General features: G+C 42.1%; 1 protein-coding gene across 10 annotated transcripts in view; it reads left to right on the top strand.

The window, feature by feature from the left end:
• kmt2cb (lysine (K)-specific methyltransferase 2Cb) overlaps window positions 1-16,860 on the top strand; it is a 63,376-nt gene that overhangs the window by 8,466 nt on the left and 38,050 nt on the right. For 7 of the 10 annotated variants that reach the window (XM_019878952.1, XM_019878957.1, XM_019878954.1 and 4 more), the window contains exons 2-11: window positions 1,563-1,754; window positions 10,251-10,339; window positions 11,858-12,029; window positions 12,214-12,420; window positions 12,946-13,055; window positions 14,157-14,266; window positions 14,761-14,923; window positions 14,999-15,170; window positions 15,376-15,490; window positions 16,215-16,390. In XM_019878952.1, the coding sequence (XP_019734511.1) occupies window positions 1,564-1,754; window positions 10,251-10,339; window positions 11,858-12,029; window positions 12,214-12,420; window positions 12,946-13,055; window positions 14,157-14,266; window positions 14,761-14,923; window positions 14,999-15,170; window positions 15,376-15,490; window positions 16,215-16,390 (1,505 nt within the window). In that variant the 5' untranslated portion in view covers window position 1,563. The remainder of the gene's footprint in view (window positions 1-1,562; window positions 1,755-10,250; window positions 10,340-11,857; window positions 12,030-12,213; window positions 12,421-12,945; window positions 13,056-14,156; window positions 14,267-14,760; window positions 14,924-14,998; window positions 15,171-15,375; window positions 15,491-16,214; window positions 16,391-16,860) is intronic. The other 3 variants (XM_019878955.1, XM_019878961.1, XM_019878962.1) reach the window with 3 other exon arrangements.

The raw sequence follows: 16,860 nt of genomic DNA on the forward strand, positions 1-16,860 counted from the left end.
CTGTAATGTATAATTTTTTTAATTACCCTTAACGATTTGAATGTTTTTTTCATGACACCGTTGTGTCATTAGTCGGTAACACAAGAAGCAACAGTTTGACGGCAGTGGTTCAGGCTCTGGAAAATGAGGCATGTCAGCTGTTAATGGCGGCGCGGGCACCCGCAGCGGCTCCTCTTGTTGTCTGAAGACATTTCATCTGTGCTGTATGTTGCACATACAGCTCATTTGACAATAAAGTTGGACTTGACTGTTAAGATGTGACACACGGCCAGGAACAACAGCTCTCGCCAGCGCTACTAGCCGCTAGCGCGGCTGTCGCTAAACGCTGGCAACAGGCGCCGTAGAAAACGGTGTCACTGTAATTTATAATTTTTTTAATTACCCTTAACGATTTGAATGTTTTTTTCATGACACCGTTGTGTCATTAGTCGGTAACAAGGAGCAACAGTTTGTGACGGCAGTGGTTCAGGCTCTGGAAAATGAGGCATGTCAGCTGTTAATGGTGGCGCGGGCACCCGCAGCGGCTCCTCTTGTTGTCTGAAGACATTTCATCTGTGCTGTATGTTGCACATACAGCTCATTTGACAATAAAGTTGGACTTGACTGTTAAGATGTGACACACGGCCAGGAACAACTTGAAAATTAAAGCGTACCGAGGCATTGATGGTTGAATAAGGTTTATTTTAAATGTGGCCTTCGTACCGTTTTGGCGGTTTATTGGGTAGCGTGAAATATTGATTAGGGATATTTTTTTTGGGGGGGGGGCTGATTATGCATGGGATTTTACAGTATTTCTGACAAAACGTTGCATTGAAAAAATGCTGCCTGGTCATTTGCTCATGTTCAACCACAAATCTCAGCCAAGGCCAAATAATCCCAATTACACAGAAGTATACACCTTCACAAATGCCTCCCCACTGCTTATCCCAGAATGTAGTCATGCAGAGTCATGTACTCAAAATGAAAAATGTATGGATCGTTTTGCTAAAAGATGTCCGGTACCTCTTTGAGGATCTGCACCAGAATTTAAGGGGTTCTTCCTTGCCCAGAACTCCATCCCTCCACAAAGTTGAACCAAAATAAGTGGTGTAGGTTTTGCATGCTCTGCGAATAAACAAACCGTGTTGAAAATGTATCTGACGGTTTCAATTAAACCTGACCCTATCATCTTTGTAAAGGAACAGGTTGGGTATTGGATCTCACTGGAGGAGGTGAGGTGTTATTATTGTGGCCTGGGAGTGTCTGCTATTTTAACATTACAAAGCATGAGGAGGACAGTAACACTAATTGGTCAGTTTTACCTGTCCTCACGTAGCGTGCCGCTTTTTATCGGTGACCTCAACAAAACACCAGATGAGCGAACAGTTTATTTTTGGGCAGACATGGTGGTCACATTTGTAGTTAAAGCGCCAAAGCTTTCCTTATGTTGACCTCTATCTAAAATGTAGTTAGCCATGTCGAATCAAAGGAATTAGAAAAAAAATGCAAAAATGCATACTGATGGGAACATTTCTGATCCCTCCGAAAATGTGACACCACGATAGTATCTTTGTTTGTGTCAGAATGTCATCAGAGGAACAGACTGTGGAACCCTCTGACCAGGGACCCTCACCACCCTCCACCTGTGCAGGGCCAACATCCACAGGGAGTCCCGCTCATTCCGACAAGCAACCACGTGGCAGGCCACGCAAGGATGCTGCTGCTGTCTGCCTACCCCAGGCGCCAATCTCAGTCTCCTCTAAGAACATTAATAAGTATGTCTTCGCTTTATGGAAAGACATAATATGTATAGTTCCACATTTAGGTGTGCGTCTTGGAGGTATTTTGATTTGGATGCCGCCTTACTTTCGCAAAGTGTGAGGCAGGAGGGCATATATATATCTCCATACTGTCAGTAAAAAACAGCTTATGTGAATTTCATGAAACTTTGTGGGGGGCTGTAGAAATTTGGTGCAACCAGAATAGTGTTTTATTTATTTATTTTTTTGTGCAATGGCACCTGTTCAGCAGAGACGCTCTGCATGCAGCTCGTTTGGTGGTGTGTGTGTCTTTGACCAGTCATGCCGAACTCGTACGACACAACTTTTTTTTTTTTTTTGTCATTCATGACTGGTCACATTTCAACTCTGACACAAGATCAGATCCTGCCTGATCATCGCGTGCCGCCGCCAAGAGCACGCTCCGACGGCAAAGGTCATTGGGGATGCGAGAAAGAAAAGAGTCCAGGCATCAGGGAAACGGTTTGTGGGCATGCAGGACCAGGGGGCACAAGTGCAGGCTCTGCAGGAACAACGAACACATGGCACATGCTTCCGCTGAGTGCCAATGTGGTGTCATGGTATTTCACGTTATACAGTATGTTAGCATTAAGCTAGCAGGCTACAAACTTGTGGTTTGGTTGAATATTTTGGTTCTTTGATATACTGTACAATGTTGATTTCTCTTTGGGTCAGATCCATACAGTAAACTTCAACTGGAATTTTTGTTTTCCGCAGTTGCTTCAGGGTTTGTCCCTCAATGCTTACTGTTCTGTAGTTGTGTCAGTGATGGTCTTGCACCATGTCTCGGTTCTACTCTTGCTCCTGATATTCTGGTTTTGTTCGGTTCTGCTCTGTTACGCTTCGACTTGTTGATTGAATTGCTTTTCAATGGTGTAGCTGTCATATGTTTTGAAATGGCTCCAGACCTCTGCCCAGCCTTGATCAAGAGGAGGTCTCAATGGAGGTTGGGCAAAAACTGATACACGCAGCAGTCTGTTTTAACAGGATGTGACGTGCATGAGTAGGCAGCTGACTGGTGCTAATGACGCAACCAGATATTGACTCACAGCAATCGCTTCCTTTGATGAGGAGCCTATATTGATAATTAGTTACACAAAAGACATTCTGGGTCAAATTCAAACCGCCCTGCGATGAATTCTCCCTTCTTGGCGATTCAATGTGTGTTGAGCGTTTTTTCGGTCTGCAGTTTTTGATTTAATACACTGGTCATTTTGGAGGTAGTTATTTAGGGTGCAGTTGCAGTACAACCGTACTTTGTAAAGAGAGATGATCCCAGAAAGAAAAGTATATATGGACACATTTTGATATTGATAGATGACACAGAAGTAGGGACAATTTACTTTCTTCCCTGGAACGTCCTCAAAAAGTGTTGATGGACTCCACTTTGGACCATTTACATCAGGGACCTTTAACTCCTTTCCCCGAGTGCTGCTTTCCTGCATGTTTTAGATATTCTGTTTCATTCAATTGAATTCAATTCAATTCAATTCCCTCCTCCAACACACCTGCTCAGCTGACCCTTTGAATCAGTTGTCCGATAATCGTTGTTTACAAAATCAGCGGTCAATACAAATTAATAAGTGTCTGGAGAGAAAATAATAAAAAAACAATGCTACCAAGCCACATAGTAGAAGAAATGAATTAGCACGTTACCACACATTGAGCTGAGAGGACAGGTCTATAAGATATAATAAATATTTATAATATGGTATAACTCTTGGTTGTCCCACCAGGTGGAAATCGGCATAATTTCACCAGCTGTAGTGGATACATGAAGTAGAAAAACACATGCAAGAGAAGACATTTGCACAAGAATTACATTGCACTCATGAGGAACCACAATTTGGATCTAATCCATCCATCCATCCATCCATCCATTTTCCGATCCGCTTTATCCTCATAAGGGTTGCGGGGTGCGCTGCAGCTTATCCTAGCCGTCTTCGGGCAGTAGGCGGAGGGACACCCTGAACTGGTTGCCAGCCAGTCACAGGGCACACAGACACGAACAACCATCTGCACACAGACTCACACCGAGGGACAATTTTGAATGGTCAATCAGCCTGGCATGTTTTTGGAATGTGGGAGGAAACCGGAGTACCCGAAGGAAATCCACGCAGGCCCGGGGAAAACATGCAAACTCCACACAGGAAGGCCGGAGCCGGGATTGAACCCACTATCTCTGCACTGTAAGGTTGAGGCGCTAACCACCGGGCCGCCTGGATCTAATCTAAAACCTGATTCAATCCATCACCAATTTTGTTTGTTTGCAAAATAGATTGCTGAGTTTACATTTTGCCTTTTGATATCTCATTAATCGGAATGAATACAACTTGCCTAATTCACTACAGTTGAGAACAGAATCGGTCAAAGCTGATTCATCATACAGATATCGTGCAGATATATTTGACGATGGCACGCTGAAATCACTTTGATTCCGGCTGCAGGTGTATGCTCCATGACAAGGTTGATGCAATAGCCACATTACAATAACAAACATCAAAGCCGTAATTAATTCATGAGCATGGTTATTGAGCCCATGATTATTGTGCAATTGAAGAGTATGTATAATTATCCTGTTACGTAATATACAGCATTAATTGTCCTGCAGTTATCTTTTTGATAAAATGTATTAAAAAAAAAAGTGAATTTGACAAATGTTCATGAAAGTGAATCTATATATTGGCAGCTCTGTAAATGACAGCAAATAAAAGGCTATTTCAGGGTAGCGCGGAATACAGGAATACAGATCAACTAGTCTGGTATTGAAATGAACAGAAATCTCAGGTCCCCACAAAACACTCAATTCACATTCGACTGTACACGTTGCTATTGCACTTTTGTCGATTTAAAAAAAAAAAATCGTACATTATCCCTGTCCCGAGACGCCAGCTTCATGTTTACGCCATCCACTCGATACAGCAGGCCCACTACAACTACCTCAAGTGATGTCATCGAGGCAGCTCCTTTGTTTTGGTCTGTTCACTCCGCTCTGAAAATTACATTAATAATGTCGCAACATTGGTTCATTAAAATAAAGTGACTGCAATTGACTTTGCTCTTCAGCGGATTGTCTCCGCTCCAAAGCAAGGCGAATCGGGCTGCTGTGGTTTAAAGAAGACTTTGTCAGCAACAATATGGCATGATAGAACATTTAACAGCACATGAATCCAATTTTGTGAAAAAGTCATCTGAAAGTAAAACAACTGGATTTAAGTCAGACAGCCGTAGCTTTCATTGTTACCTCTGTCAATTATTAATACTTGACCGTGTGAGACACAGACATGTCAAATGGCTCTTGTCGAAGTGGTTGTTAAAATAGACTCCTTTGCCCACGCTCCGTCTGCTTGCTCGTCCATTCCAGGGCCAGGTTTTCCCTGTCAGGTTTTCCAGGCAGCACGCTGTGAGCTGGGACTACTTACCACAGCATTATTTTCACCTTTTTTTTTCCTCACTTGCTGTGGTGGGTCTAGGGAGGGGAGGAGGAAAGAGGGGGAGGCAAGGGAAGAGGAGTGGGGGTGCATAGATGAAAAGTCGCACAGCCGATTTCTGCACGGCTCTCTAGCTTGTACTGAAAATGTCATTCTCTCAGCAGTGAGACATCGACAGTATATATATGGAGTGAAATGTCTTGCCTTTTCTGCTGCAGCTGTATACAAATATAATATTTAATCATGGCGAACAAATTCATCACTGTCTTTCTGTTTTTTGGTGAAGGACAACTGAATTTTTTGAAACGTTTGAGGTCCATTACTACGGCTTGATTTAAATTGCAGTAGGAGTTGTCTGATTAAAGATTTTTTTTAAGACATTGTTGATGGTTGAGTCGACTCATCACTGAGGTCATTGATGTTTTTTCAGTACATTACTATAATTACCGGGGAAAAAAGTGTGATGTGGGTATGCTTTGCAATCTCTACTCTCCAACAATAAAGAGCTTATGCAACACATTTATGCAGTACACACGTTAGAACACACACACACCTGACGTGGGCTGGGTGAAGGCTTGAGTCGTGTCATCGTATTTCCAGCCAGAGAGAGACATTGGTGAAACCTGTCGTCGCTCTGGGCCAAGCACAGCAGCGGGTTCTGCATGGTTGTGAATTTGCGGTGTTTGCAAATAATCGCGGTCCTCTACGTGGGCAGTCGGCTAATTCCCCGGTTTCCTTCCACTTCGATAGTTTGTGTCATATTGTATCGTAAGGAATTCAAACAGGTGACAAAGGCGTGTTTCGCAAACCGAGGTTTTATTCACAATCACAGGCAACATCGACCCTCACATTCCGTTCGGCAACACTCGGACATCATTGGCATAACCTCCGAGAGCCAGTAAAGTCAGTTCTTAAAAATAGAAGCCTTGTAGCACAACCACACGATTGCTTTCCAAAGCTCCACATTCAGAAAGACAATTTAAATCAATTAGGGTGATGGACTAATTTCATTCAACACACACCTGTTGTTGTTCGTGGCTCTGCCTTGTCCTCAGGCGAAAAACACGAGAGTAGCGACTAAAATAAAGTCAGTACAAATCGTACACTACAGGTCCAAGTGGGCAATTCCAGTTTAACTGGGTCTCTGAAGCACTTGACCACACATCAAATGTGAAATTAAACATCCAAGTAAATCTATTGATTTCTAAAAATGTGTGTGAGTAAGCCGACCTGTACGTTTGCCTCACTTTACTGGACAGAATTGGATGCGAAAATGCTAACATGCTGCTTGTGAACACACCACATTATTCCTTTTTTAAAAAAACGGCATTTATTTCTATATTTTCAAGTATTTAAACATCAACACTGAGCTGTGACAGCACGGAAGTAAACAAAGGAAAATAAAAAATGTCAAGTGTTACATCTCGTTTAGGTGGCTGGGCTGCCTCTTCCCTTCAATCGATTGGAATGAGGGTAATCTTGGCATTACTCCACTGGCTGTATTTGACAATTATTTAATGACAGACACATATCAAATCTAACATACTGTATTTTGACCACAGTTAATTGTCTATGCTTTCACTGTAGTTAAGATTTATTGTTTGTTTTTTTTTGTGTGTAATTCTGGCAAATGTGGGTCTATATATGTCATTGAATGGTGTATTTCAGCTAGCACTGATGGAGTATCACCACTCTGGTTGGTTGACGTTGCACTTGGTAGATATCCGATACTGGGCAGGTTTTTATCTATGTTTGGATGAGGCATGATTCCCTTCTAAATTTCTGATTCCATGTGGTTCCCCCTGCCAACCCCCTTTTCTTTCTTTATGCTTCTGTGACGCTTATGTGGCGCTTACGCCCATATCTCACGGAGCAGTGAAAGTTTACAAGCGTGCACACGTAGCGAATGTTGTCGGTTGTCAGGGTTGGTTCCATTTTGCAACGACGTTTGCCTGATATTCTCAAACAGTTTCAATGGCTGCAAACAGTTTTTGTTGCCGCCATCAAATTTGGAACATGTTTGGGAACTTTTTGATTGCTGCCAAACGTCTTGGCGTCCTTGAATGAACCCTGACAAGAAAAAAACAAAACAAAACAAAACATGTTTTCCTCTTTAACGTTATTTAATTTATCCAATTATGGCTTGTGTTTTTCGTATTCTTTTTGCTGCGCTCCGTTTTGGCCCATGTTGTTAATGGAAGCAGTGCACCTCAGATTGCTCTGTTAGAACTCTTAGAAAGTCATTTAAAAACATCTTCCTGACAAATCAACTGTAATTACTCGATGAATCAGCCATCCCTCTTTCAGACTAGATTCAAAAGATTACTTTTTAAACCTTGTGTAATTGTAGTTTTGTACTACTTTTGATTAGGCCAAACAAAAAAGATAGTGTGTTTCCGGTAACATGAAATTTCAGCATAGGGTCGGTAGGTCGGACAAAGGTTTTTTGTTTTTTTTTAAATCTTTTTTTTTTCCCCATCAAAAATGTAAACAAATTAATCATAAAACATAAAACAAGAAGACATTAAACCCGCCACTCGGCCCGTGGTGTTCATCAAATAGTTCGCTGAATTTTTTTCGATACATCAATGGATGTTATTTTCTTAACATTACGGTACGAGCATGCGACTGTAACACAGAAAACGCGGTTTAAACTGTCGTTGAAGATCGCGGCCGCCGCCATGTTTCAATGTTGTTGACAGACGACAGGGCAAACGACGCACGCACTCAACGTGAATATCGCGAGAGTTTGCACCGATGTAAACCCTCTCCACAAAAATGTCGAGGGTTATTGGAAAAAAATGCCGACCGTAAAGTTTTTTTTCGACGTAGAAATTCTCGGTCGGGTTACCGGAAACACACTACTTTTTTTTTCTACACCTTAGACCTTTTGTCCAGAAAAATGATGTACAAATGCATACATATTGTGACATATCGTAGCAGTTCAACTGTGATTCACGTCCCTGGTGAGTGGTTGGGCAGAACTTCTCACGACCATTCATTGTGTGTCATATTTCTATATTGCTGGAACTTGTGATGACAATAAACGCCTTCTCTTTGGCTCAGTGGTGGGCACACACGTTTTTAATGGCTTGATCATGCCACCCAATGAAGTTATGCTTGCAGGTGGCTAACTGTGATACAAGCTGTCAATGTTTGCCTCCATCCTCATTTTTGAGGGTTGTTACTTATCTTAACATGGAAGTTATTTCAAGGGAGGAGTCGAGTTGGCATCCAGCCACTTGTGATTTATAGGTTTTTTTCTCTCTCTCTCTCTCTCTCTCTCTCTCTCTCTCTCTCTCTCTCTCTCTCTCTCTCTCTCTCTCTCTCGCTCTCTCTCTTTCTCTCCCCCTCCCCCCCATCCTCTCTCTGGTGACATCAAAATGATGCCAGCCCACATCCTGCCATCTCCTCCTCCTCTTCTGAGCGCTTGTATCCTTCCAAGCACCCCTGAGACGTAACTGCTCTCATTTGGGAGGTGTTTGCGCTTCCCGTTGAGCATGTTAACAGTCGTATCCGCCACAATTATGCTCTTCACGTGCTGTCTCAGAGATGATGTCAGCACAGGCCCTCAGCCTCCTGGAGGATGCTGACAAAGGCACCATGCTATTTATCTCGTGTGTGTGTGTGTGTGTGTGTGTGTGTGTGTGTGTGTGTGTGTGTGTGCGCGTGCGTGTGTGTGTGCGCGTGTGTCCGATTTGTATGAGCTGAGATGCAGTCAGATCGGAAGAGTTGATGCCTGAAGTGCTGACGTAGCTTAAGTAGTAAGTTGTGCACTGGGCTATGTTGCTTTCTTCCTGATTCAAACGGTTGTATCGTCTTGCTTCTGGGACAGTCGACTGAAGCGGGAAGACAGACACACAAGGGGTTATTCCACTCCTCTTACTCGCAACTTATTTCTTACAGACAGTACAATAAAATGCTGTGCTAAATGACACACGTGGATGTTTCTGTACACAGGGATTGGTGTTTGTGCCTGGCAGTTTGACAAGATTTGAACTACAGTTTTCTTTAATTGTTTAGTGTGTACAAGGTTCCTGGCATCAGCCGTTTGGAGGTTTTGGTGTGCAATGGATTAGTATGCATAGGAATACAGTACGTACTCACGTGGCATGCTCAGCTACCATCATACTTTCATTTTTTTACGGCTGGGAGAATACTACGGAGCCCCTAATGTGACATACAAGAAAAAGAAAAAAAAAACTAATTCCCTTGCAAAGATTTGTGCAAGAAAGCAATTTCATTTATTTGTTTTTAAACAGAGGCAACACATTTTTTTGAATGCGCGTTTATGTATTTCCGGGTCAAATACCAAGAAACCTATGTTATTTTATTTTAGAGTGAATTTAAAAGCAATAGTTCCAAGTCCTCCTCCATGACATGCCGTTTGTCAAACAGATGCACATTGGTGGTTTGGGTCGCCAAACAAACGTAATATTTTTTTAAAATGAATTTCCACCCAAGGGAATACGTTTTTTGTTGTTGTTGTTGTTGTTTTCCTTCTATCTTAGGGGCTCTGTAGAATACCGACTTAAAAAAAAAATACCCACCCAAAAATCCAATTTCCAATTTAAATAGATTTTTTTTTTTCACAATGACAGCACAGTAGTCAAACCTTTTATTTTATTGAATTATTTTAAATGCTGGAAAATGTTAACTACAATCAACAACAACATGTATTTCATTTTGGGTTCATATGTCACAGCAAAACTGAGTGAACATAACGAGTGAAAAGTATTACTTTGTGTTTATAAAGTTGACAGCTGTTTCATGTCACAGTATGCTTCATTTTAACATGCAGGTTGGTGTTGTGTCCTTATGAATGATAGACTGCCACTCAAACATCTTTTTCCATTGTATTTTTATTAATGTATTTCAATTAGGTCCTTTCCTACCTACTGGCAATAAGAGGCATGCCCACTCTATACTGCCAGATAGTATTTATCCACTGTTCCTCCCCTTTTACAGCCCAATGACAGCTGTGGCTAAATCTCATTTCCATTGCCTGCATTTATTTGTTTTTGCCTTTTTCTTGCCTTAGGGGCCGCAACAGAGGTAGGGCTATCATGGATGAGGAAGACAGTATGGATGGAACAGAGATAGCGGAGTCCATTGGCCCTCAGGACACAGGTGAGAACTACACTACCCCTTTCCTTGTGAACTAGTCATTCAGTGGAGGGCAGAGAGCTTTTTCATGCTGCCTTGGCCTTCCTCTTCAGGGCTGTTAATGAAAGGCTTCAGCTTGAGCTGCAGTGGGTTTCTATTCTCCCTTGCCTCAGTCTTTCACTCGCTGCCTCCACCTCTCCTGCTGCACTAAGATTGCCATTGAAGAGCAGTGGGAAAGAGCCCAAGGCTAATGCCCCCTAAAAGCTTTTTAAAATCCCATCAGTCACTCCAGACACATTTCTGCTTTTTTTTTTTTTTTTTTTTTTTTTAAATGAGCATGGTGTACATTAAGTCATGTGATGTTCAGTCTCATTCATTTTGATGCCCCCGTTCATGCCGAATACCCTAAGGAGTGGGGCATCTTCCAGTGGCTTGAATTTCGTTTGTTACATCTACCTAACGCCTCCAACAGGTGTTTTTATTCCCATATATAATACATATCTTCTTGTCTTGTTGTCATTTTCCCCTTTTTGGTGGACTGCCACGTTTTACATGAATGACTCTGTGTTCCCCACATAGATTGGTCCATAGAGGATAATGCTAATCGTGAAAGTAAAGTGAAATAGAGTCACAAAAGATCAGAATCAGTGCTCTAGAAATTAACGTAGAGAGAAAAATAAATGATACTTTCTGACCTTTTCAACCAGAAATATTGAGCTTAAATAACCTATTTAGAAATATTTTTATGATGATTTTTACACATTTACACTCACCATTATTCACTTGATACCATGAAATGATTTTCAGGCCATATTGCTAAGCCCTGATTCTCCCCTGGAAGCAGTTAAGCATCAAGCAAAAATATGGGGGAAAAATCTTACATTTTAAGTCCAAAGTATTTGTATATGGTCATAAAATTTTTTAATCTTTTTGCTTAACAAATATTTTTACGCACATTATTTGCCCCCTTCATAATTTCTGTGTTATTTGTATATTTATCACACACACAAACATTTCAGTTCATCAATCTAATTTGAATATCACACAGAGACAACCCAAGGCAATACAAAATGCAGTTTCTAAATGCCAAGTTAATTTATTCAGATACACACAAAAAAATTGGGGAGGTGGGCTGTTTATGTATGATAGTGCCTTTGCAGAATAATATTTCAGACAGTATAGACAGGCCGCTGCTCGAACGTGACTCTGTCCCCCTTGCCCCAGCCTAGCTGATCATGTCATGGGCAGATGAACTTTGTGATTTGTTTTCTTTTAAATAAGCAAAACTGTTGCATAACAACGGAACAGAAGTACAGAAAGGTTCACTCAGAGACACATTTTCAGAAATGGCCAGATAAAAGATTTACATGGTTGTTTCACATTTGATAAGGCCCTAAGAACCCCAACTGTTTGTCTACATAATGCAGAATTGATGCTACATTTAAAAAAAGTGTTGTGCTTTACAGTCATATTTAGCATAAAAATGTCTTTGTAATATATTTTTAACAGACTGGTCAATCAATTTTTTTCCATCACCTTAAGAAACAGAAATCCAAGCAGGGGAGACTGTGGAAGTGGTGAGCAGTGATGTGCCAGAGGAGGACACGTCCTCTCCTCCTCCTCCTCCTTGTCCTCCTCCTCCTCCGGCCCAGAGCCCTCCACACGACACTCTTGCAGGACCGTCTGTCCCAGCAAGTAGAGGAGTCCAAAGCAGGTTAGCAACGACAAAGCCCTTGACTGGGAATTTTCTGTTGTGCGAAGTATAGTACTTACTGCTCGCTATGTGCATGCATTTAATGAAACGCAGTCATTAGCTGACTGACAGCTTTTCCTCCCGGGTGCCACAGTATTGTTTTTGTCTATCGCACACCCTCTACCATCCATTTTCTCTTTTTCAGTGAACGTCTTTGTGCCTTCTGTTACTGCGGGACTCGTAGCCTGTTGGGTCAGGGGGAACTTCGAGTGTTCAGCACCACGCTGCCCCTCGACCATCTCCTCAGACACAAAGATGGAGAGGATTCGATGAACAATGGCGGTAATGGCATTGGGTCCACTGAGCCACACGTGGCAGGCGAGACCACCTCAGGACAGCAGGAACTGACCAAGTTAGTGTTTTTTTTCTTTGCCAAACTTGTTTTGGTGCTATGGAACTAGGTGGGCTCCATTCAGAGTTCCCAGTGGCCTATTGGGTCGTGGGAGCCATAATGCAGTCTGGCAGCTCGCCAAGTCAGCAGTTGATTGTCTCATGTTGCCATGTGATTGGTGGCAAAGGCCACCCCTCGCTTATGTCACATGACCACAGGGAAAGCTACGCAGTGCTGGGGGAACAATCAGGATTGATTTATAAGTGAGGTGCGTGCGTGACAGAGGGAAATGTTAAGTTAGCATCCTAATCAGGGCTCAAGGCTGTTGTATCATTTTTCTGCAAGTGAAGCTGCCAGTGTTGCAGTTCTGAAGCAACTCAACTGCAAGAGTCTTTGTGCAGATGCCAGATTTCATGATGGCTCTCTTCCTCTGCCTCCTCTTCCTCTCCACAGATACACTCTATCCATCTGGTATATTTTTGTTTTGGTGAAAACTGAACATTATTCTGCTGTCCTCACTACCCCGTCTAATACTTTTGTTTCCAGCGGGTCTGAAAGGAGTGAGGGAGATCCAGACCCAGCAAGTCGATTTTGGGATGAGCTCTCTCATGTCGGCCTTCCACAAGATCTCAACGTCTGGTCTCTCTTGGAGTCAGGTAGGAGTCAACAGCATAATTTGCAGTAGATTTCTTTCAGTTCACATTTCCAAACAAATGTTCCTATTTTGATCAATTATATCTGGAATAATTCCATGCTTGTTAGTGCTCTCAGACTACCTTAAGAGCAGGGGATGTTCACCCCTTCATGTTCAACTGTAAATGAACACCGCCTGTGTGAAGCTGCGTCTGGATGAGGAATAATAGAAGTATCATATCTATCTATCTATCTCTCTATCTATCTATCTATCTATCTGTCTCTATATCTATCTATCTCTCTATCTATGAATAAAAAACATGCCCATATAGGAGCCGATTCTTAACAAATTTACATTTAAAATGGTCAACAGTTTAACGCAAATGAGCTATCAAACTTGCTGGATCAACGAGTAATAACACAGCCCATCGGCTTGCCCAAATTTTATTCATGTAGGCACACAATTGAGGTAGATGACTGCTGCACATTATTTGCAGCTTGAAATCACTTACCTTGGGTCACAGGTTTCTAACCTATTGATAGGTTAGAAACCCACGCTTGTTCTTTGTTTGAATAGTATCACTTGATTCAGTCTCTTCTAACATTTCATACAAAAAAATTAAATAAATACAAGCATGTATAATTACTGCTGGTATCAGATCTATATTGGTGTCGTTCAGTATTCTAGGTTGCAATATCGGGACACCCCTTCATATTTATAAATCGCTGTTTGTGCGAGTGCCTTCCATTTATGGAGATTTAGTCGCTGGTTGTTTTGGAAAAATATTGTCAATTACGGGGGTCGGAAATGTCACTAATCGGAGACAAAATGGCAACATCGCCTGTTTTTTTTTTTTTTTTACATTAGCTCCATTCCGTGCGCAACCATGTTTTCTAGTGCAACTACTGAACTTTAATTAATAAAATAATATTTATTTACACATACCGGGAATTGATAAAATTGAGTAATTGGCCTTCAAGGCTTTTGAGAGTTTATGTTCCACTGTATGATGATTCAAAGTGAGTAAATTACTATTTTGCAAGTGCTGCTTGTGTCCATGTAACTAAACACAAACCAGAAGGTTGATGGGATATTCCTTCTTTTGATGTTTTGCAAATGACAGGGCAATGCTGGGCGCATCAGAGTTGTGCCTCATGGTCCGAAGGTGTTTGTGAGGGCGAGGGACAATCTCTGCTTAATGTGGACAGAGCCATTGACTCAGGGAGCACAAAGGTGAGTCTTGGGGGAAGCATCCGTGCCCTAATAGGTATTAACACCATCTTAATGTGTTGAGGAAGGCATGCCTTCCTCGCTGAGGCACAGTAAAGCTGATGGATCAGTCTGGCTGGTAAAGGTCAGCTCAGCACTGCGGCTCTGTCAACTGTGAAATGGAAAAGGTCATGCCACTCAACTGGGTCTGAGCTCTCATGGCAGCTTAGCCACATAGCACGAGCAAAGGCACTTTGCTGTGTTTGTGTTTGCCACCTATTGGTTGTGTAGTCTGTCTGCAAATCTTCCACTTGAACTCCAGAGTGGCTATTCAAGCCCACTTAGAGCATCAAGAGAAAGAAAAAGTGTCTGGATAAGGTTTCACCTGGAGTGTTATTAACAAGGGACTTAATTTGGAGTTGAAAAACATATTGATGAACAGACAATCAAGTCTATGCAGAAAACGCCACTTTTGACTGTTTGACATTTCACCTCCCCCAATGTCTCTCTCCCTGCAGCACTGTGCATACTGTAAGCGCCTTGGAGCATCCATTAAGTGCTGTGCTGAAGGATGTACTCAACTCTACCATTACCCCTGTGCTGGGGCAGCAGGGGCCTTTCAGGATATCAGGAGTCTGTCGCTCCTTTGCCCAGAACACATTGATTTGGCCATGCAGAAATGTAAGCCGGGTTTAAACAATTGTACGGCGATGTAGCTTATTCCGTCATGTAACACTGACATTTTCCTCTCCACAGTTGTTGACGATGCAAATTGCGCATTGTGCGACAGCCCGGGGGATCTACTGGACCAACTCTTCTGCACCAGTTGTGGACAGCATTATCATGGGATCTGCCTGGATATGGCCGTGACCCCTCTGAGGAGAGCTGGGTGGCAGTGTCCTGAGTGCAAGGTCTGCCAGACATGCAAGTGAGTGACCTTGCCGCAAAGGTTTTTATTCACATAAACAGTTATGCGTCAGCTCACCGTTGATGCTTATATCGGTTGTGAACCCCACAAGATGATTTCTCAAAAACGTGTCACAGATGGTATTAATCATCACTGTAATATCTTGAAGCCCTTTTCAACGCGGGTTGTAGCCTTCGCGCTCATTTTATCCAACCGCCTTCTGCAGGAACCCAGGAGAGGACACTAAAATGCTTGTGTGTGACATGTGTGACAAAGGCTACCATACATTCTGTCTCCAACCTGCCATGGATGCTCTACCCACTAATGGGTGGAGATGTAAGGTAGGAGAAAACTCATCCTGTGTTGCCGTCTTAGGCTGGATTTTCTGCAGGCACCCAAGTTACACAACGAAAAGAAAAAAGACTGACGCAGATTTTTAGTAGACTGGATAATTGCGCTTGCTATGGTTCTAAGGCTCTTGATGCCGCTATATAATGTCGAATGGACCAAAAAAATTCCGCTCAATCCCTTGATTTAAATGAGGTTAACCTCCACATTATCATAATAACTTGTCTGCAGTTATTTTCCCTTTTTGATAGTCAACACACTGCTACTGTGTATACATGTATATATATATATATATATATATATAAAAATATATATATATATATATATACTTTTGTTTTTCTGCAGACATGGGTCTGTGTACATCACCAATGGGCAGCGTTCTATGACTTCAGGCTAGTGTTGATGGGGTGTATGCGTTCTATGTGTTTGCGTTGCACTTGTGTTGGCCGATATCCAATACATATCACATTCGGATCCACATTTGGAACAGGCCTGATTCTGATCTGAGGATATCTGATTCCATGTTTTTGCCCTCTTTCTGCTGCTGTGACTCATATGCCAATTGTGCCAACGTAGAATGAAAACCCAAAATGTCACTTGGACCGTGTTGTGCCTTATTGAACATAGCACAGCCGTTAAAGCAGAAGCATCGCATCCCACATTACGAGAAATGGTCAAATGGCTTGATTTACCAAGAAATTGTCTTTTGCCCGGTAGAACTGCAGGGTATGTATCCAGTGTGGAACTCGAACCAGCGGGTTGTGGCACTACACCAGCCTGCTGTGTGAGAGTTGTGTCCAAAATCAGGATCCTGCTCTGAGTTGTCCAATGTGTGCCTGCATCTTGGACCCTGAGCACCACAAAGACCTACTCCTCTGCCACACTTGTAAGAGGTAAGTTAAAAAGTTTTTTTTTTAACACCATAACAGTAACAGAGGAAAAAAAATCTGTTACTTTTACCCTGAAAGTCGATCCCAATCTGTTCTGTGACACCGCTGGACCTTAGATTTCCCATTGAGGTTAATTATCTCTGTCATTATACAGCATCAAAATTGTCACCATCACAAAATCTTTATCAACTGCATATTAAAAACAGAAGTGGGGGAGCCAGTCTGTCGCCAGATAGCGAGCAGCAGTCTAAATTTTCTTAGTTGTACTTGTCAAACAGAAAAATCAAATGGGTTTCAAATACTCAACAGCAGTTACGGTTAATCCTAATTAAAGTTCTTTAAGAAACAAAAAGGTAAATATCTGAGTTGTAATAAGCCTTTGAGAATGGAAACAAAAAGAGTGGGTGGAAACCTTCCAATACAACCGCTTTCTTAGCCTCCTTTCATGTTCTTCTTAGCGCCATCTTTCTTTC

Source organism: Hippocampus comes, unplaced genomic scaffold (assembly GCF_001891065.2).
Source record: "Hippocampus comes isolate QL1 unplaced genomic scaffold, H_comes_QL1_v1.1 scaffold85, whole genome shotgun sequence".
In the NCBI taxonomy this organism is placed as follows: domain Eukaryota; kingdom Metazoa; phylum Chordata; class Actinopteri; order Syngnathiformes; family Syngnathidae; genus Hippocampus; species Hippocampus comes.